Source organism: Stegostoma tigrinum, chromosome 25 (genome assembly GCF_030684315.1).
Source record: "Stegostoma tigrinum isolate sSteTig4 chromosome 25, sSteTig4.hap1, whole genome shotgun sequence".
Taxonomy (NCBI): Eukaryota; Metazoa; Chordata; class Chondrichthyes; order Orectolobiformes; family Stegostomatidae; genus Stegostoma; species Stegostoma tigrinum.
Window position 1 is genome coordinate 24037836 of NC_081378.1, and position 26935 is coordinate 24064770.

General features: G+C 41.3%; 1 protein-coding gene across 1 annotated transcript in view; it reads left to right on the forward strand.

Moving 5' to 3' along the window:
• The window catches only part of fbxl13 (F-box and leucine-rich repeat protein 13), a 258479-nt gene that overhangs the window by 59718 nt on the left and 171826 nt on the right, over positions 1 to 26935 (forward strand). The window contains exons 8-9 of the mRNA XM_048553829.2: positions 8155 to 8259; positions 19899 to 19994. Coding sequence (XP_048409786.1) covers positions 8155 to 8259; positions 19899 to 19994 — 201 coding nt within the window. The remainder of the gene's footprint in view (positions 1 to 8154; positions 8260 to 19898; positions 19995 to 26935) is intronic.

Here is a 26935-nt window from a genome sequence, read left to right on the forward strand (position 1 = left end):
ATTGAAGTCAGTAGGAATCAGGGGAAAACTCTCTGCTGTTTGAAATCATTCCTAGCATGAATGAAGATGGTTGTGGTTTTTAGAGGTCAATAATTTCATGTTAAAGTATCACTTCAAGAGTTCCTCAAGCTAGTATCCTGTGCCTAACCGTCTTCAGCAATCATGTTCCCTCCATCTTAATGTCATTTGCCAATGCAAAGTATTAAATAACATTTGTAGTTCCTCAGCTATGAAGCCGCCATTGCCATTATGCGATAAGATCTAGACATTATTCAGAGATAGTAGGAACTGCAGATGCTGGAGAATCTGAGATAACAAGGTATAGAACTGGATGAACACAGCAGGCCAAGCAGCATCAGAGGAGCAGGGAAGCTGATGTTTCCGGTCTTGACCCTTTCCTGCTCCTCTGATGCTGCTTGGCCTGCTGTGTTCATCCAGCTCTACACCTGGTTATCTCAGACATTATTCAGACTGGGATTCTAAGTGACATGTAACATACGTGCCAAGTAGGCAATAACCAGTTCTGGGGATCTCACCATCTCCAATGATATTAGTAGGGGGTAACCCATACCTGTCCATATAAAGTGACTGTACCTGCTTACACCAAAGCAGCCCATGTTTGAAAGACACAAAGTAGCTGACGAGGGCTAAACAAGATGGGGTAATTTGCTCTAACATTTAAAGTGAAACATAATAGTACCCTGGAACAGTTACCCAAGGTCATTCAAAGACCCTACAACCCATCATCTGAGACAATTTTGATAAGAGGATGCCTAAGAAGAGACAAATGACTAGCCTCATTAATGAGAGGATGTTATCCCACTGAAGACACAGCACTTGGGGTGTAATCATAGATTAGCTTAACTCCCTAAGCCGCTACAAAAAACAATAGCTAAAGGTATTTTGTAGTCATTAGCTTTTTACATAAAATATTAAGAAATAGGCTCAAGTTAAAGAATTATTCAGATAATCAAAGAAGTAGTTTGCAACATATAACCAGAATAGAATACTAGCAGAAGGGGAAAAAGAACTTAAACCCAGAAGTGAAAATTAATTAGCTTCAGGACACGTCTTATCTTATGCCCTGGACAAGATAGATCAGTCCAATTCATTAGCTTCAAAGTACTAGCAGTAAAAGCAGTTGTATAACTTTACATCTTATAAAATTGATAAAGGAGCCACTTGTAATACCATGAATAACCAGAATCAAACCGCCCTTAGAGATAAGAAAGCCTAGGACAGATCAGAAGGAATATAACTATTAACTTTTGGAATGCAAATTATAGGATGCGTAGAAAGATCCCAAAGCCCAGGGATTACAATGTCTCATAAATGTCATGAGATCATGAGAACTTGGGGCTGCCCCTAGGAATACCCATCATTGCTTAGGTGTCCCATGGGATTGAGTGTATGGATAAAGGGGAAAAATAGTGACTATATTGTATTTGATTATTGTAATATGAGGTATATAAAAATGCTATACTTCTTTGTAAAATCAGAGTGTATCATTGATCTCCCTTCTGGTACAAGGAAGATTTTTTTGGCCCTCACACTGCATCTTTGCTTAAACAAACATCTTTCACTTGCCTGAATCCTGCCTGCCTCCAGAGTTTTTGTCTCAAGTCAGGGGGTATGCTCCCACAACATTCAAGGGCATTACCACTGCTGAATACTCTGCTGTACACACATTAGGATTTATCATTGACCAGAAACTGAATTGGACTAGATATGTACAACAGTTACAAGAACAGGTCAGCATCTGTGGCAATAAACTTATTTCTTGTCTTCCCAGTGCCTGTCCACCGTCTACAACATCTACAAGGCATAATCCAGGATTGTGATGTAATACTCTACACTCGCCTGGATGAGAGTAGCTCCAAAACAATTGAGAAGCTTGAAACCATCTAGGACAATGTAGACTGCTTTACTAGCATCTTATCCATTAACTAGTACATACACTCTTTCAACCACTGATGCACTGTGGTTGCATGACCTCTCAGATTATCCTCCCCATGAGATATGCCTTCTGATTGCATATGTAGACTTTCATAATACATTTGAGAAGGTGCCATGTAGTAGGCTTGTCAGGAAGCATGAGAACTCATGCAGCAAAAGAGACAGTGGCAACATGGATATGAAATTGGCTGAGTGACAGGATACAGAGTGTTGTGGTGAATGATTATTCAAACTGGAAGGAAATTTATGGTGCAGCTTCCCAGAGGCTCGTTTTGGATCCTTGTTTTCCTGATTGGCATTAATGATCTACAGCTGAACTTAATACACATCTGTTTGCAAACCCTTAACCCACAATGGGTTTGAAAGTGGGCTTTCTTACTAAATCCAACTGGCAGCATTTCAGGCATGAACCCCATAGCAGTTATACTAGTGGTGTGATATGTGTTGGGTGCCCTGCTTCCCTGTTGGACAAATGAGGCCCTTGGGTGAGTAATTCTGCCACTGCTGGGATTTAATTTGCAGCAGAAGAGGTCATATCAAGATTCCAGTCCAGCAACCTTTCCTGCACAGACTAGTAGTATGGTGGTGGTTTGGGTTCCCGTATACTGGGGTCCTGGACTCATGAGCAAGCCCCCTTCCCTGGTGTTTAAGCCCTCATTCAGCCTCAATCTTGCCCTCTCCATGCCTTTCCTTAAATGGCTACAGAGGAGCTGTTTATCTGTTTGGTTTCCCTCCACTATCACCATTACCGCTAGAACCTTGTATGTAAGATCCTAGGCTTAGGTGTAAAGGGTACAATATTAAAATTTGCAGTTGACTCAAACCTGGGAAGTATTCTGAATTGTAAGGCAAATACTGATAATTTTTAATAGTTGGTGCAATGGACTTACAGATGTTAGTCAAAATTTAACACAGAGAAGTGAATCATTTTGATTTGAATAACAAGGGGAGACAATATAAAACAAACAATATGTACAATTTGAAAATGATTACAGGAACCTATATGTAGTGGTTTATATGCACAAATCATTGAAGGTGTCAGCACAGATCCAGAAAATGGCAGTTAAAGGATCTTAGGATCTAAGGCTTTTTTAAGTAAAGGCATTGAGCACAGATATTATGATGAATCTGCGTAAAATGCCTTTTTAAAAATTTTGATTATTTGTTTTATTTTAATGGCCTGTATCCTCAATTAAAGACCTTTTCCCTGTTTTAATGTCGATATAGATTCTAAAAACTGCTTAAATTATTTCAAATCTGGTCTGACCAGAGCTTATACAGCCTCAGCAATACATTTCTTGTATTCTGGTCCTTTTGAAATAAATGCTAACAACACATTTGACTTCCTAACTGTCAACTGAACCTGCATGTTAACCTGAAGAGAATCGTGAACTAGGACCCCCAAATCTCCTTTATCCCATTCTCTGAATTCTGCCAGTCAGCAAATCATCTATTTTGCTCCCAACACCACAGGCTGTTATGTTATTCAGCAGTCTCCTGTGCAGCACCTTATCGTAGGCCTTCTGAAAACCTAAATAGATCACATCCACTGGCTCTCCTTAGTATAACTTGCTCATTCCCTCCTGTGCTGTTTTAAACTTAGTTTTAAAAGTGTTCCCTGCAGTCAAGAAGTCTGTTCCTTGATGTACATTTTTTCATTGAAACTAATTTTGATCTGCTTCTTCTGCATCACACAGGTGAAGTGAAAATACTTTGCTTGTTCCAGACTTGTTTAGCTGAAAAATACTGTACTGAAGAGTATTGTATCTGGTGAGGCTGAGGAGCCATTTTAAAGTTCCTTATTTAGTGTTACAATCCCTTTTGAGTCCAGAATTGCCCTGAAGTTGGTGGTATGCCTATTGCTTCAAAGAACTTATAGAAAACCATCAGTCTTGCAGTGAAATTGAATGTCTTAAACTGTGCGAATATACCATGGTAAAATCTCTCAAAATCTACCAAAGTGCTTAAAGTGTTACACTTGTCACAGGCCTTGGCAGAGTTAGTTGGTCTGGAGCAGCTTTATGGAGGGCATGGCAAGACTTTTGCAAATCTGAATAATTTTTTGCTGAGTATGTAGAACATGGAACAGTATAACACAGGAATCCACCTTTTGAGTTATGAAATATCTGCTTAAATGTCTCCCATCAAATGACCTTCTCCTTAGTCTATTTTCCCAGCCTGCTTTAGAATAGATCTAAACTAGATTGTTCCCATGTAGATTGTGTAATTTATTGCTCTTAGAAACAATCCTTGGTGTACAAAGTTGACTTCCATGTTACCCACACCCATCTGATTAGTCCAGTCAATAAGTAGATTCAAATCACCTGGGACACTTACAGTGTGCATCTTACATGCCTCTATTATTTCCCAGCTTATACTTTGCACTATAGTGAGGCAACTCTCTGGACGCCTATGAGACAACTCCCTTGAGTTCTTCACTTACTATTCCTTATTTCCAAACAAGCTGATTCCATGTTACAATCTACTGCACCAATACTCACCACCATGCTGATGCTTCCCTAGTTAACAAATCTACCTCCCCTGCTTTTTTTTCATATATTTTGAATGTCCTTGAATATTGGGTTCCCAGTCCTGGTCACCCAGCGGCCATGTCACTTTAATAGCTCTCAAGGCATATTTATTTATTTCTATTTGTGCTGTCAACTCATCTTGCTTGTTACAAATGCTGCATATATTCAGATTAGAGTCTCAAGTTTTGACTTTCTACTAGCGTTCTCGTTTCTGTTGCACTCCTCTGCGTATATTTCATGCCCTTACCTGGCACACTTAAATTATTATTCACTTCTTCACTACTTGAACCTCCACTCTCTTGATTTTTTTTTATACTTCCATTGTAATTCTGCTTTTAAGTTAGCCTTGAGTTGCCCGTAATCCCTTAGCAGAGCCCTTTTTCCTAGTTCCACATGTGACATTTGTACTTATGTGGAATATGACAATTTGTCACACATTCCATCCAATCGGAATGCTGCAGGAGATTTTAAGCCTTAGTAGTGTACTAGTGTGGGACTTTGAGGGGACATGCATACCATTTGTGCTCAAATAGCAAGCCTGGGTGATGGTGGCACTCTTTCAGCCATTGTTCTGTATGCCATATGTATGCCTGTATGCCATCCTTGCCAGTTCCCCCTATTGTACTATATAGAAGATCTATATTTCAATATATTGCTTCTGTTGGATAATTTTCTATGTCATCCTATCCGTCTTGACAAAATAACTAAAACTGTGAAAGTCGTTTTTCCGTTCCCGAACAAGACTTCATCCCATGGATCAGGCAGCAAACACAATATTCAAGGCCAATTACCTTCTCCAAACCCATCAAAGCAACATCATCAGTCAGGGGACTTTGGGGAGGAATTGTCTGAAGAGTACTTAATGCAGCTTGAGAGTCAATGAGCTTTTGAAGAAGAAGATTGCACTGAAACCCCACCCGCTCTCAAGATTTGTCAAAGAACCAAGAGTCGAGAACTTTCAAACTTATGGATGCGGCAATAGAAATCTTCACTGGAAATGACTTGAACAGAGAATGCAATGCCAGAGCGAATAGATCAATGTTGCCATTAACTGCTTCAAGGTGATCTACTGAGAAGAACAAGAAAGAACTGTTCAACAATCCTTGGATGAGGTTTTCAAGGCACAGGATGATCCTGGCTGTTCATCCATTAACTCCACCAGAAGCCTGCTTTTGCATGCTGTTGTCAGCTCAAAACTAGCAGTGTTCTTCAAAAGATCCTCAAAATCTGTTAGCAGGAAAGACAGTGCAACAGCAATGTCTTCTCTCAAACTAAAAAATGTCCAGCATTGAGGCTGAAAATTATTTAAATCCATATCCTCTGAAATACTTTAGGGACATCCTTCTTCAGCATTTCTGAAGATGTCAAAGATCTCCAGCAACTCATGGTGACCAACCAAATGTGCAAAGGTTCATTTGGAACACACTAATGCAGGGAGAAACTGACCTCCCAGATAACATTTGCCCACACATGGCAGAGTCTGTAGATTGCAAATTGGACTGAACATGTATCTCAGAACCTGTCAGATAATATAGAAACAAGTTATCCCTGCAGCAGAGGAACTGCGGACTGCTTCAAAGATGGTGGTGAGTGATCTGTACTTTGAAATTATACAGCGTTTCTTGTATATTTAGTGATTTATTTCGTTCTGCAAATTATTTCAGCTAGGACTGAAACTATAGATCGGTGAGCCTAACATCAGTTGTTGGAAGGGATTCTGAGAGACAGGATTTACATGCGTTTGTAAAGGCAAGCACTAGGAGTAGGAGTAGTCAACATAGCTTTGTGTGAGGGAAATTGTGTCTCACTGGATTAAGTTTTTTGAAAAGGTGACAAAGAAGATTGATGAAGGTAGAGTGGTAGGCGTCGTCTATATGGACTTGAAGAGGCGTTTGACAGCATTCTGCATAGTAGACTGATTAGCAAGGTTAGATCACTTGGAATCCGGTGGGAGCTAACCAGATGAATGCAAAATTGACTTGAAGGTAGGAGACAGGGGATTGTGGGAGAGAGGTTTATTTTGGACTAAAGGCCTGTTACCAGCGGTGTGCTGCAAGGATCAGTGCTGAGTCCAATGTTTTTTGTCATTTATGTAAATGATTTGGATGTGAATATGGTTATGGAATGGTTAGTAAGTTTGCAGGTGACTCCAAAATCGGTGGTGTAGTGGACAGCGAAGAAGGTGCCAGGGACCCAGATTCAGTTCCAGCCAGGTAGTTTTGTCAAGTTTGCATGTTTCCCAGGGTCTGTGTGGATTTCAGCTGGGAGTTCTGACTCCTTACCACAGTTCAAAGACATGCAGGTTAGTTGGATAGGCCGTGGTAAATTGCCCCACAGTGTCTAAGGATGTGCAGCTAGGTGGATTGGCTGTGTAAATGTGGAGTTATGGGAAAAGGATGGGACACTGGATCTGGGTGAGATGGTCTTCAGTGGGTTGGTGCAGACATGATGGGCTGAATGGCCTCTTTCCCTATAGTAGGGAATCAATGAATTTGATGCATACATATGGTTCTGTACTTCTAATTGAACATTGGATTCTCTGGGGAAAAACATTATCAGTAAACTTACTCTTGCTCCAATAAAGATTCCTTTGGGAACACATGCTTCACTTAAAGTTGCTATGTTTAGAAACACAACTAGAACTTTAAGTGAGGATTTCCTTTCATAGTTGACTCCATAGATCATCTTCCGACCACACTAATGTTATCTATTTCCACCTTATGAACATTGCACAACTGCACCCCACCTTAAAGCATCTACTGCTGAAATCCTCCTCTGTACCTTTGATACCTTCACAAATGACTGTTCCAATGGACCTTGTCCAGACTTTCACATGTTACCCTTCAAAAACTTGACGTTATCCAAAGATCTAATGACCAGGTCCTTATTTGCACCAGGATCCATTCAATCAGCTGCCCTCCTCTTGATAACCTTTATTAGTTCCAAGTCAACCAACATCTTGATTTTAATCTTCTTCTTCTTGCTTTTAAATGCTTCCACGTCCTTATCACTACCTATCGCTGTAATTTCCTTTTGTCCTACAATGTTCCAAAGTACTTGTGCTGTTCTAATTGTGCCCTATCGAGATTCTCTGTTTTAATAACCTCACCATTGGTGGCTGTGCCTTCAGTTCATGAGATCCTAAAATCTGGAATTCCTTCCTTGCGCCTTTTTCCTCTCTATTTCACTTTGATTCTTTAAGACCTCCCCCCTTAGAACCTAGCTTTTACTAAGTTTTTGGCCATCCCTCTAAACATTGACTTATGTGATTTTACTTTATAATGCAATTGCAAAGTTTTTTGAGGTGTATTACATTAAATGTGTGATATATATAGATCCCTTTTGGAAATGGTTTACAGATGACATACTAGTAAATACATAACTAACTTGCTTATTTGACATGGGCATTTCCAATGCCATTGATCCATTCACTGCTGAAGTTATTCCTTTGCACAAATTGATAGAGTTCTAGAAACTTGAAATTCCTGCTCATCTATATTTATCAGACATATAGTTTATACTGTTATAAATGACTGGCAAAAGAAATTCAGTTTGTTCTGCAGTAATGTCTAAGAGACTGTGATCTAATTCATTATTTTTATTTATGTTTTTGCTATAATATCAAACTTCACTGTCCTACGTGTGGTGTTGTTTTCTCTCCTTACAGCGCCTGGAACGAGGGGAATTGGATGATGAGAGTGATACACAATTGACAACTCCAAAAAATCTAAAGGATATTGTTTCCACTTTACCTTGGTCAGTTGAACTAAAGGTAATGTGTTTTATTCCTACTTTGTTTGCTTTAATTTTGATGTGATTCATTAAAAGATTGCTTTACATATTTAAATGGATGCCTTAGGCTGATAAAATAGACTTAAAGATCTATGTAAGACATCAAAATGTAAAGCTGTTATCCATTATCCACTATGAAATGGAAATGCCATATTTTGTGTGGGGAAGGAATTTAAAGCTAAAATGTTCATAAAAATGTTCATGCCTCATAAATAACATGTGTAGCATTGTGCATTCCTAGCTGAAATAACTTCTAGTTATGGAGACATGGCAGCAGGTGACCAAGGATGGGAACTGAACATCCAGTGGTAATCGGTATTAAAGAAATCACTAAGTATACCAGAAATACTGTCACAGACCCATACAATGTACAGCACAGAGGCACACATGCCGCCTATTCACTAGCAATCCTATAGTGTTGGCCTTTTCTGTGTGTTGCATCTCCATGGCATGGCCATTGCTGACCACTTCATTGACAGACACACCTTTGTGTACGGAGGGAGGAAAGCATTAGGGATGTTAGACAAGGGTCAATGCCATGTAGGTACATTGTACCATCTGCAAGCAGGGAGATCAATCAGCTCTCAGCGCAGACCACAATCCATTGGGCATCGATTGAGACCGTGAAGTGATGCTGGATTGTGTAATAATGCATTTATCATTATAGAATCCCTACAGTTGGAAACAGGTCCTTCGGCCCAACAAGTCCACACCACCCCTCAGAGCATCCCACCCAGTCCCATCCCTCATAACCTGCCTAATCTACACATTCCTGAACACTATCGGCAATTTAGCATGGCCAATCCACCAATCCATGCACATCTTTGGACTGTGGGAGGTAACCGGAACATCCGGAGGAAACTCACACATACACGGGAGAATGTGCAATCTCCACAGACAGTTGTACAAGGGTGGAATCAAACCCGGGTCCCTGGTGCTGCGAGGCATCAGCACTAATCGCTGAGCCACTGTGCCGCCAAACTGTAGCAAAACACAGAATGATAGCCATACATAAGGTTAAAAGACAAACATTTATAAACCAGTGACGAGTCATATACAAACCTTTGTCACACATGCCACCAAAGTGCTCTTATTAAGGAGTATATGATTTAGCCAATCAAGAAGGTGATGCCAAGTGACTTGTTTCATTGTGTTAGAACTAGAATTGATAGAACTCAATTATTGATGCAGTAAAGTTGCAATGTGTCCTCATGATTCCATGTCTGAATAGAATAATATGAAGAAAAAGATATTTTACATCAATTTGTTTTGACATGTTGTAAGTGGGACTTAAACTGAGACCTTCTGGCCCAAAGGCAGGGACATGCCAGTGCCCTACAAGAACCTGCTGAATTCATTAATTGAACTGAATAATTATGATTGAATTGGCCCCAAGTAGGGCTTATACTCCAGCACCCCGAAGGACCAGCAAGCAATGCCTGGAGAGCTTTGACTTGATTTCCAAAACTGACTGGTCAAATTGTCAGACTTCAACATACTATTTCCCAAACTGCATTGGACCAATTGCCTAACTATGGCCAATCCCCTGACTGGGTATGGCCTAGCCTCAGGACTGACTATCTTGGTAACCCTGACTTGCTGGAGTCCACCCTTGCCCTACAAAACACTCTCTCCCTTTGACTTTCACTCAGTACTGTTCTCTTCAATTATATGCCATGTGTTTCTTATGCAAGCTGCTGGCATATGCTGCAGCTCTAATGCTGATACAACACTGTGCCATACAGCAATATAACTTTTATGACTTCCACATGTAGTTTTCATTCTTTCCTAAAGCTACAAGCTTTCTGCCCCACTGTATGGTTAAACACTATTTGTAAGCTGGAAGCTTCCTGCTTATTCTTCAGCACTAAATCAATAGGTAGAGGGCAGAAGATGCCCACCTTCCCAATGCTGCCTCAAAGCTCACAGGTATGCCCAAATCTGCCTGGAGCTACCAGAAAATCAAAAATTGATTTCTGAGTTTAGCCGATAATAAGCAACAAGATGATTTGAGGCTGATACATTGCCATTGCCCAATGTGTGGATGAAGCGTCCAGAGAGAATACTGCCAGTGACCAGGGAGGCACCTGCTTGAGTTGAGGTAATTCCAAGTAAAATCATGAAAAAGAAGAAGGCCTATATAGTCGTGAACTTTCCTCTCCATCTTGCTGTCTCTCCTTCATTTTTGATGGTTCACATTGCCTTCAACAGGCTTTGCATGTAAATATCTAATTGACTACATTGGTGATTTACCAATGGTGGTTAATAGCTAAAAACAAATGAAAAAAATCACGGTGATTTGGTGATGGGGAGAAAAAAATCCCTGGTATGTAGGAGCATTTCTGGATTAAAAAAAAAGTAAAGTGTAGGTCTAATTGAAAAGCATTGCAGCAGCAATTGTAGTGAAGGGTGTTGTGCATAGCAATAGCATACCAAAATCAGCAGAAATTAAGCAGAAACTTAGCTTCTGTGGCAGGCCTGCCTTTCAGTTTACTGACGCAGTCCTTGATGTTATGTTGGAATCAGTATACAAGAGGGGAAGATTCTTGACATCATCCAGAAACAGGAGAACGGTGTCCAGCAAACTAGGTATACCTAGTTTGACATAGCAGAAAATTGCAGCAGTTGCAAAGTTGTCTGAAGAACTGAGATGCAGTTCTGCAATTGCTTTAGTGAGTTTCTTTGCTCTAGCAAGGTGATTCAACATGATTCTGAGATGATAAGCCTTAAATCTGCAAACAGATCAGCTGAATAGCCTGAGAGTAGCAAGGTGTTTCTAAACAGGGAAGAGGTGTGTTCCCAAAGTAATTACTGATCCATCAGCAAAGCTCTAGCACTATTGAGAATGTGGAAACACAGCTAATCTGGAATTCTTTCCTTGAAGGGTTTTAGTAAGCCAGATATGTTTTGTACAGAGCAATGACAGCTGTCATGGTCATCATCACTGTGACTGGTTTTATACTCCAAATTTATTAATTATATTTAAATTCCAACAATTGCTGTGATAGGATTTGAATTGATGCCTCTAGATTGCACATTACACCACTATGCCATCATTTCGCCTGCATGGTTGCTTAGATGGTCCCTCAGCCATAGAGCCTGGGGACCCCATTGATGTTCTATTGTTTTTATAAACAGAAGTACTTTCCCATACAACTGTATGGTTTTTTTTCTCATCACCAATTCATCCAAGTTACTTTTCACCGTTATTCACCACAACTAAATCATTCGTGTTTCTAATTAATTATTAGTTCACCTGCAAAGACCATCAGGGCAGTGCAGCAGCACCAAAGGTAAAGCAGAGGCAAGGAGAGAGGCAGGGCATTAAATCAAAATGGAGTTGGAGAGGGAAAATGAGGCATTCCACCCACTGCAGTGTCTACCTATCTATAAAGGCATTGAGAGTTTTGGTAGACATTGCATCTTCCCTTTCTAAAGACATTCAGGAACAAACATAGCAGCAAAGGAAGAACAGACTGTGGGACTGTGACCCCTTTGAGGGCCCACTGCCTGAATTTGCTAATGTTCACTTTGGCAAAGCCTGTTGACATTAATGATATAACTTTAGGGGTGATACATGGTGACTTGCTTATTTGATCTAACGTTTTTGTAACTCCAGACCTGTAGGTTGACCTGTAACTGCCTTCTGCAATGGCTGAGCAATCTTTGGTCCAGTAGCAACAATTTCTGGCCTTACTAGAAATACCCTCATAAGTTGAAATTAATGCAGCATCTTATTTAAATGAGCTGCTGGCATTTAGCAAAGAGAAACCAGTGTTGCCTTATCACTCTCTTTGGTCCTTGCAAGAGACAAATACACAGAACACAAGGGGAAGGGAGCTCACAGATGGAGGTGTGACCCAGCTTGCGATTCTCATTTCTAGAGTCCAACACTGCTACTTCATGAAGAAATTGAAATACTTAGAAGAAAGGGTGAAGAGATATTGAAATCTGTAGCTGAAGGGGGTGGAGTACACTCCTCCTCCTTATCGAACAATATGGAAAAATCTGAGCTGTTATAGGGAAGCCTTAATTCTTTGGTGATGGGGCCGGATTGTAGTTGGTGGAAGTGTCAGAGGATGTTGTGTTGTTTCCGGAGGTTGGTAGGGTGGTATGTGAGGACTAGGGGGATTCTCTTTTGGCGGTTATTGCGAAGGCGGGGTTTGAGGGATGAGGTGCGGGAAATCAATGGGCTCCCTTAGCTTCTGTGATTCTGGGAACATCTCTGTATCTGTGGTGGTGAGAGATATCTTAGTGGTATAATGTCACTGGATTAGTAATTCGGAGGATTAGATTAATACCATCAGAACGTTGATTCATGTCCCACCATGGCAGCTGGTGATATTTAAATTCAGTTAACAACTCTGGAATTAAAGCAAGTCTTGGTAATCATAACTGCTGTCATTGCTTATTGTGAAAATACATCCCGTTCACTAAAGTCCTTTGGGACAAGCAAACAATCACCCTTAGCTGGTTTGGTCTACATGTTGCTCCCTTGTGCGATATCTGAGCAAGCTGCTGAGTTTGATCCCACTTGGGGATGGGCAATAAATGCTGTCTTGCTAGTGAAACCTGAATCCTGTGAAAGAATAAAACCAAAAAAAAGCATGATTCTTTGTTGAAGATTGCCCTTATGCCAACACTCAATGGACTTGCATAGTGGCTTGACACACTTGACCACACACTTGGTGTTGAACTAATACCTGGAAGGCAGTCAGAAAATGGTTTACAGAATGGAGCAGTTTGAGGCCAGAAGTCTGATAGATGATGTGGAAGGAAGCAATTCACTCAGCAGTATTATGGAAACATGTGATAGTGCATTATGGATTAAGTGAAGTGAGAAAGGAATGCAAAATCCTAGAAAACCTGTGCTGTGAACCTAGGATGCGTTTCCAGTGTGTGAAGACTTATACCAGTCCTGTAAAATGGTGCAGGGGCTCCTGCCATGAGGCAATAACTGATGCAACACTGTTAATTGTATGATGCATGGAGACCTGGCTCATCTAAACCTGAATGTGGGTGATTCAGCACAAGTCCTGGATCCCTTGAAAGGTACCAGTATAGATAAGTGTAAGAGAAGGTCTTCTTGAACAAATGCTGAATATCATCCTAACTCTTACCATTTGCCCAGCTTTGTGGTACCAGTTGAAAATACTGCCCCTAACGTGGACTTAAACCATTTTAGCCATCATGGTGCAATTGAACCAGGTAATCACCCAACTGTTAGCAAACATTCACTATGTGCTTTGTGGCTTTGCTGAGGTAACAAATTTCAGGCAAAGACATGTGTAATGGAATCTCCAGCAGCGGGTGAGGAATGTTGATTAGAGCATTCAAATGGGCCCTCTCTGAGAAAAAGGATGTCTATGATGGAGAGAAAGGCTGCATGGGAAGAAGGAACAAGCAAAAGATTCCTCAATCCAATGTGAACCACAGTTTAAATTTAGTAAATACTTCCTTTTTTAACTTTAATTTCTCTTCAGATTTGTAATGACCTGATTCCAGTGGAATAAAGAATCTTTGCTTTGTGGTCTTTGGGCTAACTTTGTTGTCTGAGATTGCTAGACCGATGTGCACTGCACAAAGTTGATAATAATTGTTCTGCTCAAGGTTGTGTTTTTAATAGATGTGTTCTCAGACAGATCATAGTGAATGCCATAGCATGTTGCCATGCTGGATGAGTAGTACTGAGGTGAATTGTACCTGTACCCTACCATTTAGGCCATCCTAAATGAACTTTCATTCTTGACCCAATCCTGTTCATCTCCTTGCACAGATTTGGTGCAGTTCTGGTCTGTGTAGAATCATACAGTATAGAAGAAGTCCTTTAGCCCATCAATTCTGTACTGCCAAAATATACTACCCACACATTTTCCCTACACTAGGAGTGTAGTAACTTTCAAGGCTTTGAGCCAAGTGCTCATCCAAGTACTTTTTAAAGTTTGTGAGGTTTTTAGTGTCAACTACTCTCCCAGGCAGTGACCCCCATCACCCTCTAGCGAAAACACTTTTCCTCTCTAACACCCCTGCCGTTCACTTTAAAATTATGCTCCCTTGTAATTTACTTTTCAACTTTGGGGAACAGCTACTTTCTATTCACCCTGTTCATGCCACTCATAATGTTATACACCTCTTTCAGGGCTCCCTTCAACCTTTTCTCCTAAAAACAACCCAAATCTAGGGAGTTTTAGAAAGTTAAACCCAATGCATTAACTAACACACTAGCTACTTTTAAGGCCTGAGGATGAAGTTAATCAGGACCAGCGCACTTGGCAGCCTGCAGCTCCAACAATTTACTTAGAACCACTTTTATGGTGATTTGTAATTTTTTTGAGTTCTCCCTCTTTTTTACTTTCTGACTTGTAACTATTTTTGGCACGTTATTTATATCCTCTGGTGAAGGCTAGTGTAAAATACCAGTTTGGTTCATATGCCATCTCCTTGTATTCCATTATTAATTCTTCAGACTCACTTTCAACAAGATCATCGCTCACTTTATTAACTCTTTTCTTTTTAAAATATTGATATAAAGTCTTTAGCCAGCTCTGCTTTCATGCCCTCATAAAATTGCTATTATTTAAATTTTCAAAAAAAGTCTCAGACTCACTCCTATCTCCATTAAATTGAAAGTAAAATTTTATTGTTGCTGTTACTTAGGGACATCTTCACAATGAGATCTTTAATTAAACTTACCTCATCAAACAATACTCGGTTTAGTATAGCTTGCTGTCTAGCAAGCTCCAGTTCATGCTGTTCTAAAATATTATATCAAATTACATTCTATGAACGCCTCATCCAGACTAACTTTGACTTGCTGACTTATCCAACTATGTATAGATTTAAATCTCCTGTGATTATTATCGTGCCTTTGTGAGAAGCTTCGATTATTTCCTTCTTTATGTTCTGCATTAACAGTTACTGTTAAGGGATCCATATACCACTCAGAAAAATGATATTTTGCCTTTATCATTTCTCATCTTTACAGCAACCATTTCCACATTCCATTATGCTGAAGTTGGATCAAGCCTCCTTATAGTGCTAATACTGTAATTAATTAACAGAATCACCCCTCTACCTTTTCCTAGTTTTCTGTCCTTTCTAAGTGCCCTAAATGAATGCCAATGATACGAAGATAGGTGGACTGGAAGGTATTACTGAGGAGGTGGGGAAGCTGCAGAAAGATTTAGACAGTTTAGGAGAGTGGTCCAGGAAATGGCTGATGAAATTCAACGTGAGTAAATGTGAGGTTTTGCACTTTGGAAAAAAGAATACAGGCATGGACTATTTTCTAAATGGTGAGAAAATTCGTAAAGCTGAAGTACAAGGGATCTGGGAGTGTTGGTCCAGGATTTTCTAAAGGTTAACTTGCAGGTAGAGTACGTGATTAAGAAAGTGAATGTAATGTTGTTGTTTATCTCAAGACGGTTGGAATATAAAAGCAGCGATGTGCTTCTGAGGCTTTATAAAGCTCTGGTTAGGCCCCATTTAGAATACTGTGTCCAATTTTGGGCCCCACACCTCAGGAAGGACATACTAGCTCTGGAATGTATCCAGTGGAGATTCACATGGATGATCCCTGGAATGGTAGATTTAATGTATGATGAACGGCTAAGGATCCTGGGATTGTACTCATTAGAGTTTAGGAGGTTGAGGGGAGATCTAATAGAAACTTACAAGGTAATGTGTGGCTTAGAAGGGGTGGACGCTAGGAAGTTGTTTCCATTAGGCAGGGAGACTAGGATGGGTGGGCACAGCCTTAAAATTAAAGGGGGTAAATTTAAAACTGAAATGAGATGACATTTCTTCAGCTAGAGAGTGGTGGGCTTGTGGAATTCATTGCCACGGAGTACAGTAGAGGTCAGGTCGTTGGATGCCTTCAAGGCAGAGATCGACAAATTCTTGATCTCACAAGGAATCAAGGGCTACGGGGAGAGTGCAGGGAAGTGGAGTTAAAATGCCCGTCAGCCATGATTTAAATGGCGGCGTGGACTTGATGGGCCGAATGGCCTTACTTCCACTCTTATGTCTTAGGAGATTAGTAGCTAGGAAATGGAGGTGTGGCTTGAGGTGGGAGGAGGGGATAGGTGAGAGGAAGAATTCCTTAGACGACATGACCATCCTGGGCCTCCTGCAGTGCCATAATGATGCCACCCAAAGGTTACAGGAACAGCAACTCATTTTCCGCTTGGGAACCCTGCAGCCCAATGGCATCAATGTGGATTTCACAAGCTTCAAAATCTCCCCTTCCCCCACTGCATCCCAAAACCAGCCCAGCTCGTCCCCGCCTCCCTAACCTGTTCTTCCTCTCACCTATCCCCTCCTCCCACCTCAAGCCACATCTCCATTTCCTACCTACTAACCTCATCCCGACTCCTTGACCTGTCCGTCCTCCCCGGACTGACCTATCCCCTCCCTGCCTCCCCACCTATACTCTCCTATCTTCTCCTCTATCCATCTTCGGTCTGCCTCCCCCTCTCCCTATTTATTTCAGAACCCTCACCCCATCCCCCTCTCTGATGAAGGATCTAGGCCCAAAACGTCAGCTTTTGTGCTCTTAAGATGCTGCTTGGCCTGCTGTGTTCATCCAGCTTCACACTTTGTTATCTCAGATTCTCCAGCATCTGCAGTTCCCATTGTCTCTCATCCTGTAGATATGTCTTTGTTGGGCTACCAGATTGTACTTGTTTATTTTTGTTTGTCCTCTTAGCTCACCTGTTTTGCTTTGAATGCTACATGCACTCAGATGCATATAGGACGGATGTCAGAGGTAGTTTCTTTACTCAGAGTAGTAAGCTTCTGGAACGCTTTGCCTGCAACGGTAGTAGATTGGCCAACTTTAAGTACATTTAAGTAGTCATTGGACAAGCATATGGATGTACATGGAATAGTGTAGGTTTGATGGGCTTGAGATTGGTATGGCAGGTTGGCACAACATCGAGGGCCGAAGGGCCTGTACTGTGCTGTAATGTTCTATGTTCTAGATGTAGAATCCTTAACTTTGCCCTTTGGTCCTTTTTGTAACTTGTCTTATCTGTTTTAATGTAAATACCCTTATATTGCACTATTTAGTCTTTCCTGTTTATCATTTTCAATCAGATACCTTTATAGCCTTAGCTCTACCTTTGACCTACCATATCTATCCAAACTCTGTCATCCACACTATTTAGTTTAAATTCCTCTGTACTTCCCTAGTTATATAGCTTGCAAGAATACAGGCCCCAGCAGGTACAAGTAGACACTGTCCAATCAGTACAGATTCTAACCTCCATCTCCTACCTACTAACCTCATCCCACCTCTTTGACCTGTCCGTCTTCCCTGGACTGACCTATCCCCTCCCTACCTCCCACCTATACTCTCCTCTCCACCTATCTTTTCTCTCCATCTTCGGTCTGCCTCCCCCTCTCTCCCTATTTATTCCAGAACCCTCACCCCATCCCCCTCTCTGATGAAGGGTCTAGGCCCAAAACGTCAGCTTTTGTGCTCCTGAGATGCTGCTTGGCCTGCTGTGTTCATCCAGCCTCACATTTTATTATCTTGGATTCTCCAGCATCTGCAGTTCCCATTATCACAGATTCTACTTTCTGTTCTTTTGATACCAGTGGTCCAAAAAGTGGAACCCACTTAGTCATAGAGATCTACATCACAGAAAAAAGAGCTTTGTCTCATCATCTAACTCTTCTAATTTCATTTTTCAGCACTTCGCCCATGTTCTTGTATGCCTTGACTTTTGCAAGTGCACATCTAAATATTTCTTAAATATTGAGTGTTTCTGCCTCTACCACCTCCAAAGGTAGTGAGTTCCAGATTTCCACCACCGTCTGGGTGAAAAAGTTTTATCCACACATCAGCTCTAAACCTTCTTCCCTTCACCTTAAATTCATGCCCCCAATGCCCCTCATAATTTTATACATGTCAATTATGTAGTCCCTCCTCCACTCTAAGGAAAACAATCTCAATTTGTCCAATCTCTCTTCATAATTGAATTCTCCAACCAAGGAAACATCCTAGTAAATCTCTTCTGCATCTTCTCCAGTCCTATCACATCCCTCCTATAAATTCCAGAACTGTACCCAAAACTTTAGCTGTGGCCTAAGCAACATTTTATGCTATTCCCACAGGAGTCTTTGAGTCACACATTATTCTCTGTAATCTGATTTGTCTGATGCCGATGTCTATGTCTCTCGGATAATAATCCAGAGATCATGGCTTTTGAGGTCTTGCTTAATTTCATACCTCGCTCTTCAAATTGATTCTGCCAAGCCTCCTCCTTTCTCCTTCTTACATACATTGTTACCTACAAGGACCATGAAAATTGGATCCTCTCCTGCCATTGCAAATTCTCCTTTATCCCTGACCAGATGTCTGAACCCCGGACTAGGCAAGCAACATAGCTATCTGGACTCATTCACTTTGTTGCAGAGAACAATGTCAATCCCTCTGTCTATACTATCCTCTAAAACCATTACATTCCTTTTATGCCCCACCCCTCACTTGAATGTTTTCCTGTACCACAATGCCATGGTCAGATAGCTTATCCACTCTATAGCCCCCAGTCTGTTTCAGACAAGTTGAAAGAACCTCTAACTTCTTGGAAAATTGGAAAGGCTGACTCACAGCCACATCTCCTGACTGTGAACACAGACCAAATTAGACAACCCAGTCTTAAGAGGGATAACTACTTCCTGGTGCAAAGAATCCAGGTAATTTTCCCGTTCCCTGAAAAATTGACATGTTTATAATTCAGCCTCCAGCATATGAGTTGAGCTGATGTTGCCTGAATTTCAAACATTATCTCAGAAGTGTTTTCCCTGGATCAAACCAGCATCAAGGTATGCCATCATGTTGCAGATGAGTTACATCACCTGTCCTGCAATCCTCAGCATATTCTAAGTAACTACTTAACTATTTTATTCAATTGCAGATTTTTATTTTTATATATTTTGCTAACCTTACCATCAGTTGTTATACTATGTTGAACCATAGGGATGGAACAAACTCTAGTCATTTACCAGATACTTACCAAATAACCACTTTCTTCACTGTAGTTGAGAAAGAACCAAATACTGTAGGCTGAACAAGTTATAAGAAAAATGGAGCCCCTCTATCTTTCTTTTCTTCCCCCGACTTCCTTTATCACCCAGTCCTAGTACTCTACTATAAGTTGTGCTTAAGTGTTTGGTTGCACCAAGTTGGCTAGTTTATATGTTCCTAACACAAAAGTGCAATTTGACCTACCTAGAGGAACTTGTTTGAGCTCATCTTTGGTTAATTTGACCCAACTGCTCTTCAAATAGAAATCTTGTTGAAACCCTAAAAGGCTGGGAAATTCAAATATCAATTATATGTAACTGAAGCCAAAATTAGATTTGTACAAAAAAATTAGACATTCTTACCCATCAGCAGCAAACATTCAGTTATGCAAAATACAGCATACTATATTACTTGAAGGTAAGTCAGATATAACTGAAGAGTTTTAAGTCACTTTCTAAAGCAATCTTCAAGAATTAATATTGTTGAAACTGAAAGCACTAATGGAAAATTGCAAAGTTCATTTAACAAGTAAGTGTACTTAAGTTGCTTGAATAGCTCTTTTTGAAATATATTTCCCCTTTTTCTAGATTTTCAGTTATCTTGGTGTTAAGGAGCTGGTAAGATCTGCACAAGTTTGTCAAGCCTGGAAGGTGATTGCACAGACAAGTTCTCTCTGGAGCAAGGTATGTATAATGATTGAGAAAATGATATGTTTATGTGAAAATAATAAACATTTATTTTTAATTTACTTTTGGGATGTGAGCATCAGACAAACATTTATTGCCCATCCTCAATTTGCCTTTGTGAAGCAATGGTACCCTGCCACTTTGAACTGTTGCAGTCCATGGAAGTAGGTAGATCAACAGTGCTGTAAGGATGGAATTTCCAGAATTTTGACACACTGATTGTGGAGGAACTGTGTTGTAGTTCCAAATCATGAGGGTGTGGATTTTTGAGGGGATCTTGCAAATGATGATATTCCCATGTATTTGTTCCCCTGCCCTTCTACTTGATCAGGATCACAGGGTTGGAAAGTGCTGCCGATTGAGTCTTGGCAAGTTCCTGTGCATCTTGCAGGTAATGGACAGTCCTGCCACTATTTGTGGTGCATGAAGTGAATGGTGAAGGTATTGGATAGACTGCCAAACAAACAGACTACTTTATCTTGGTTGGTGTTCATATTCTTGAGGGTTGTTAGATCTAATTCAGGCAATGGATGGCGTTCCTTTACAGTTTTGACTTGTTCCTTGTAGTTGGTTAAAAAGCTTTGATGGAACAAGAGGTGAATTATTCACTGCCGAATTCCACTCTGACCTGACCTTGAAGCAACAACATTAATTTAGAGAGATTCTTTGGTTCAATTCGCCCATGCTGACCAGATATCCTAAATTAATCTAGTCCCATTGCCAACATTTGGCTCATTTCCCTCTAAACCCTTCCTATTCATATACCCAGCCGGATGCCTTTTAAATATTGTAATTGTACCAGCCTCCACCACGTTCTCTGACAGCTCATTCTATACACGCATGACACTCTGTGTGAAAAACCTGTCCCTTAGGTCTCTTCTAAATCACCACCCTCTCAGTTTAAACCTATGCTCTCCAGTTCTAGACTCCCTCACCCTAAAGCAAAGACCTTAGTTATTCACCTATCCATGCCCCTCATGGTTTTATAAATCTCTATAAGGTCACCCCTCAACCTCCAATGCTCCAGGAAAAATAGCCCCCACCTGCACAGCCTCTCTCTATAATTCAAACACTCCAACCCTGGCAAAATCCACTGCTGCCTCACAGCACCAGGGACCCGGGTTCGATTCCAGCCTCGGGCGACTGTCTGTGTGGAGTTTGCACATTCTCCCCGTGTCTGCGTGGATTTCCTCCGGGTGCTCTGGTTTCCTCCCACAGTCCAAAAATGTGCAGGCTAGGTGGATTGGCCATGCTAAATTGCCCATAGTATTCAGAGGTGCGTAGGTTATAGGGGGATGGGTCTGGGCGGGATATATGAAGGGGCGGTGTGGACTTGTTGGGCGGAAGGGCCTGTTTCCACACTGTGGGGAATCTAATCTTAAAAAAAACTTTTCTGAACCTATTCAAGCTTCACAACATCCTTCCTATAGCAGAGAGACCAGAATTGCATGCCTCAACATGATCTCCCAATTGCTATGCTTAATGCACTGACCAATAATGGCAAGCATACCAAATGCTTTCTTCATTACTCTGTCTGCTTGCAACTCCACTTTCAAGGAGCTATGAACCAGTAGCGCCCCCCAGGACCTTAATCATTAAGCAGGTAGATCCTGCCCTGATTTGCCTTTCCAAAATGCAGCACCTCACGTTTGTACAAATTTAAACTCCATCTAACACTCCTTGACCCATTGGTTCTTCTGATCAAGGTCCTGTTGAACTCTGAGGTAAGCTTCTTTGCTCTCCACCACACCACCCATTTTGGTGTCATCTGCACATTTACTAACCTAAGTTCACATCCAAAGCATTTGTGTAAATGATGAAAAGCATTGGACCCAGCACCAATCCTTGTGGCACACCACTGCTCAGTGGCCTCCAGTGACAAGCAACCCTCCACCACTACCCTCTGTCTCCTACCTTGGAGCCAGTTCTGTATCCAAATGGCTAGTTCTCCCTGTATTCCATGTGATCTGATCTTGCTAACCAGTCTACCATGTGGAGCCTTGTTGAATGCCTCACAGAAGTCTACATAGATCATGTCCACTGCTCTGCCTTCATCAATCCTCTTCATTACTTCTTCAAACAATTCAAAACAGGTTAGTGAGACATGATTTCCCAGGTGCAAAGCCACGTTGACTATCCCTAATCAGTCCTTGCCTTTCTAAATGTATGTAAATCTTGTCCCTCAGGATTTCTCCTGCAGTTTGCCCACCACTGATATCAGGTTCACTTGTCTATAGTTCCCTGGCTTTTCCTTAGTACCTTTCTTAAATAGTGGCACCACGTTAGCCAACCTCCAGTGTACTGACACCTCACCTGTGACTATCGATGATATCTCAGCAAGGCGCCCAACAATCACTCCCCTAGCTTCCCACCGAGTTCTAGAGTATACCTGATCAGGTCCTGGGAATTTATCCGCCTTTGTGTTTTAGGATTTTCAGCATATTTACTTCGGTAATATGGACATTTTTTAACATGTGGCAGTTATTTCCCCAAGTTATTTAGCTTCCATATCCTCTCCACGGTAAACACTGATGCAAAATACTTGTTCAATATCTCCTCCAGTTCCACACATGGGTAGCCCTGTTCTGTCCCTTGTTACTCTTTTGTCCTCAATGTATTTGTAAAATCTCTTTGGATTCTCCATAAACCTATTTGCCAAAGCTAACATAGGCCCCTTTTTGCTCTGCTGATTTTTGTCTTAGGTATACTCCTATTGCTTTTATACCCTTTCAGGGATTCTCTTGATCCCTGCTATGTATACCTGACATATGCTTCCTTCTTTTTCTTGACGAAACCTCAATTTCTCTAGTTTTCCGGAATCCCCAACACCTACTGGCCTTGCCCTTCACCCTAACCCTATACTGTCTCTGGATTCTTGTTATCTCATTTTTGAAGGCTTCCCATTTTCCACCTGTCCCTTTACCTGTAAATACTCGTACCCAATCAACTTTTGAAAGGTCTTACCTAATACTGTCAAAATTGGCCTTCCTTCAATTTAGGAATTTAGCTTTTCAATCTGGTTCCTTTTCAATACCTTTTCTATCACTGTTTCAAAACTAACAGAATTATGATGACTAGCCACAAAGTTGTCCCCCAGTCATCTGCCAAGCCTTATTCCCCAAGAGTAGATCAAGATCTGCTCCTTCTGTAGTAGGTACATCCTCATACTGAATCAGAAAATTTTCTTGTGCATACTTAATAAATACCTGTCTATCCAATCTCTTAACACCATGGCAGTTCCAGTTTATGTTTGGAAAGTTAACATCCCCTACCATTACCACCCTATTGTTCTTACAGATAACTGAGATCTGCTTACACATTTGTTTCTCAATTTCCCACTGACTCCTGGGGGGTTTATAGCACAATCCCAATAAGGTGATCATCCCTTTCTTATTTCTTAGTTCTACCCAAATAACTTGCCTGGACATTTTCCTGGAATGTCCTCCGAAGTACAGCCATAATGTTATCCCTAAGCAAAAACACCACTCCCCCACCTCTCTTGCACTCCACCGTTTCTATCCTTCTTTTAGGATCTGTACCCTGGAACATTTAAGCTGTCAGTCCCATCCATCCCTGAGCCACATCTCCGTAATAGCTATTGTACCCCAGTCCCATGTTCCCAATCATGTCTGAATTCATCTACCTTCCTTGTTAGGCCTTTTGCATTGAAATAAATGCAGTTTAATTTTTCAGCCCTACCATGTTCTCTGCTTTGTTCCTGTCTGCCCCAGCTGTTTGATTTTCTCCCTTTTCCGGCTGCATCAGTCTCACACTGATCTCTTTTCCCATTATCTCCATAGATTTCCCACCCCTCCGTACTAGTTTAAATCCTCCTGAGCAGCTCTAGCAAATCTCCCTGTCAGTATATTAGTCCCTTTACAATTCAGGTGCAATTTGTCCTTCTTATACAGGTCACTTCTACCCCAGAAGAGATTCAAATAATCCAAAAATGTCAATCCTTCTCCCCTGCAACAGTTCCACAGCCACGTATTCATCTGCTTTTTTTCTCCTGTTCTTACTGTCAGCTCATGGCACCAGGAGTATTCCAGATATTACTACCCTCAAGGACCTACTTTTTAAATTCTTGCCTAATTTCCTACATTCTCTTCTCAGAACCCCGTCCCATTGTGTTAGTTGCAATGTGTACAATGACAGCCTGCTGGTCCCTCTCCCCTTTGAGAATATTCAGCATCCTCTCTGAGATATCCTTGATCCTGGAACCAGGGAGGCAATGCAGAATTCTGATGTTTCGTTGTTGGCTGCAGAAATGTCTGGCTGTGCTTCTGACTAGAGAGTCGCCTATCACATTTGATCGCGTGGAACCTGACATACTTCTCAGTACAATAGAGCCAGGCTCGGTACCAGAAACCTGGTTGTCAGTGTTATAGTCCCCTGAGAGTCCATCACCCCCTCCATTTTCCAAAACAGCATACATTTTTGGGATGGGGATAACAACAGGAGACTCCTGTACTACCTGCCTACCTAGTTTCCTGGAGGTAACCCATCCACCTGACTGTATCTTCGGTTTATCTCCCTTCCTACAACTGCTATTAGCCTCTAGCTCCTGTAGATCCCTCATTACCTCGAACTGCTGTTCCAACCAAACTGTGATCCGATAGGAGTCGCAACCAGACAGACTTGCTGCAGATATAATCATCAGTAACATGGAAATGCTCCCTAATCTCCCACATCCAATACGAAGAGCACATCACTCTACTAGAGGCCATCTTTGCACCTTAATAATCTACAGATAGAGAAAATAGCGCAGGCTTACTGGTCTAAGTATACTGCTCTACGCTAACTTAGTACCTATGTTTTATACTTCTAAAGTTCAATCAAGAGACAGATCCCAACAAAATACTCAATTTCCTACTGTAGATTTACAAAAAAGAACAATATCGGGTGATTCAGTTCAGTTTCTGGTCCACAGTAACTCCTAGGATATTGGTATTGGTGTTCAGTAATGGTGATATCACTGAATGTCTAAAAGAGATGTTAGGATTCTCTCTTGTTATGGATGGTTATTGCCTGTGTCTTGTATGGTGCAAACATTACTTACCATTTATCAGCCCAAGCCTGAATATCATCTATGTCTTGCTGCATTTGAACATAGACTACTTCAATATCTGAGAAGTTTGTGGTGTACCTGAGGAGTGATGAATTTGTGCAATCATTGGCAAGCATTCTCATTTCTAATCTTATGATGGATCTTTGAAGTAGCTGAAGGTAGTTGGGCCTGGGACACTAATCCAGAGGGACTCTTAGACTGATGAACTGGGGCTGAGATGATAGAACTCCGATAACAATACCCTGCTTTCTTAATGTTAGGTATTAGCCCAAACAGCGGAGAAGTTTCACCTTGACTCCCATTGACTCCAGTTTTGCTACTGTTTTTTGGTTCCACACTTGGTCATATGCCGCCTTGATGTCAAGGACAATAACCTTCGCTTCTCTTTGAATTCAGCTTGATCATGTTGACACCAAGGCTGCAATGAAGTAGGAGCTGAATTGCTTTGTCAGAAACTAAACTGCATGTTGGTGAACAGGGTACTATTGAATAAATACTTCTTCCTATGAACACTGATGCTTTTCATCACTTTGGTAAGGATTGAGAATAGATGGAATGATAATTGGCCACATCGGATTTGTCTTGCCTTTTCTGGGCAGACCACACCTTGGTCATTTTCCACTTTGCCCAATAGATGCCAGCCTTAAAGCAGTACTGGTACCACTTAGCTAATCATGGAGGTAGTTCTGGAGCACAATTATTCAGTAGTATTGTTGAAATGTTTAATCAGAGCCTTTGCAGTATTCTGTGCCTTGGTCTTTTTTGACATCCCTTGGAATAGATGGAATTGGCTGCAAATTGATATCTGTGATTTTGGGGACTTCATGAGGAGGCTGTGCTATATTGTCCACTTGATGCTTCTTAGCATTTCTGGCTGAAGATGTTTAAAGTGCTTCAGCCTTGTCTTTTGCACTGATATGGTGTGCTACACCATCATTGAGAATGGGGATATTTGTGGAGATTCTCTTGTTAGTTGTTTAGTTGTCCACTACCATTCACACTGGATATGGCAGTACTGCAAAGCTTAGCTCTGATTCTCTGCAGAGCTTAGCTCTAATCTGGTTGTGGGATTGCTTGGTTCTGTGCATTGCATGCTGCTTATGCTAATTGGCATGTAAGTAGTCATCCATTGTAGTTTTACCAGACTGACACCTGACTTCTTAGATGTGCCTGACTCTTCTCCTGCATTCTTTACTGTGCTGTTTATAGGACCAGGTTGAGCCCCTACCTTATTAGTGAAGGTAGAATGAGGGATATACTCAACATGATGGAGCACATTCTCAGTGTGAAAACAGGGTTTTTTTCCCCACAATGACTGGCGGTCAGTCCTTTCAATACTCTCATTGGCAGATGCATCTGCTGCAGGTGGATGGTGAGGATAAGAACAAGTGAGTTTTTTAAACCTCGTCTTCATTCTGTCACCAGTGACTGATAAGCTCAGTTTGCAGTGGTGTCCTTTAGGATTTGGCCAGCTCGGTCAGTAGTGGTGATAGCAAGCTTGGTGATGTATATTGTAGTTCCCCACAGAGTACTCTGTAACCTAGTGTTGGCAAACATGTGGAACATCGATCAGTTGATGGAGAAATAGTGGTTAGGTGGTAATCAGCAGGAGGTTTGCTTGCCCATGTTTGGTGCTTTATTCGAAGCCAACTTCTTCCTGACTGTAAACCACTGTACTGCCCACATCTGATGTCTGGAACATTATAAGTTATGGTTCTGTGAGAATGATTATGTTTCTTGCCGAGGCTGTGAGATAGCCCAGGCAATTTTGGCCACAGCACCCAGATGTTAATGCAGAGGACTTTTCAGGTAACCTTCGTCAATACTAGATAGTCCAACCAATTGTTTTCCTTTCTAATCACAATTTCTG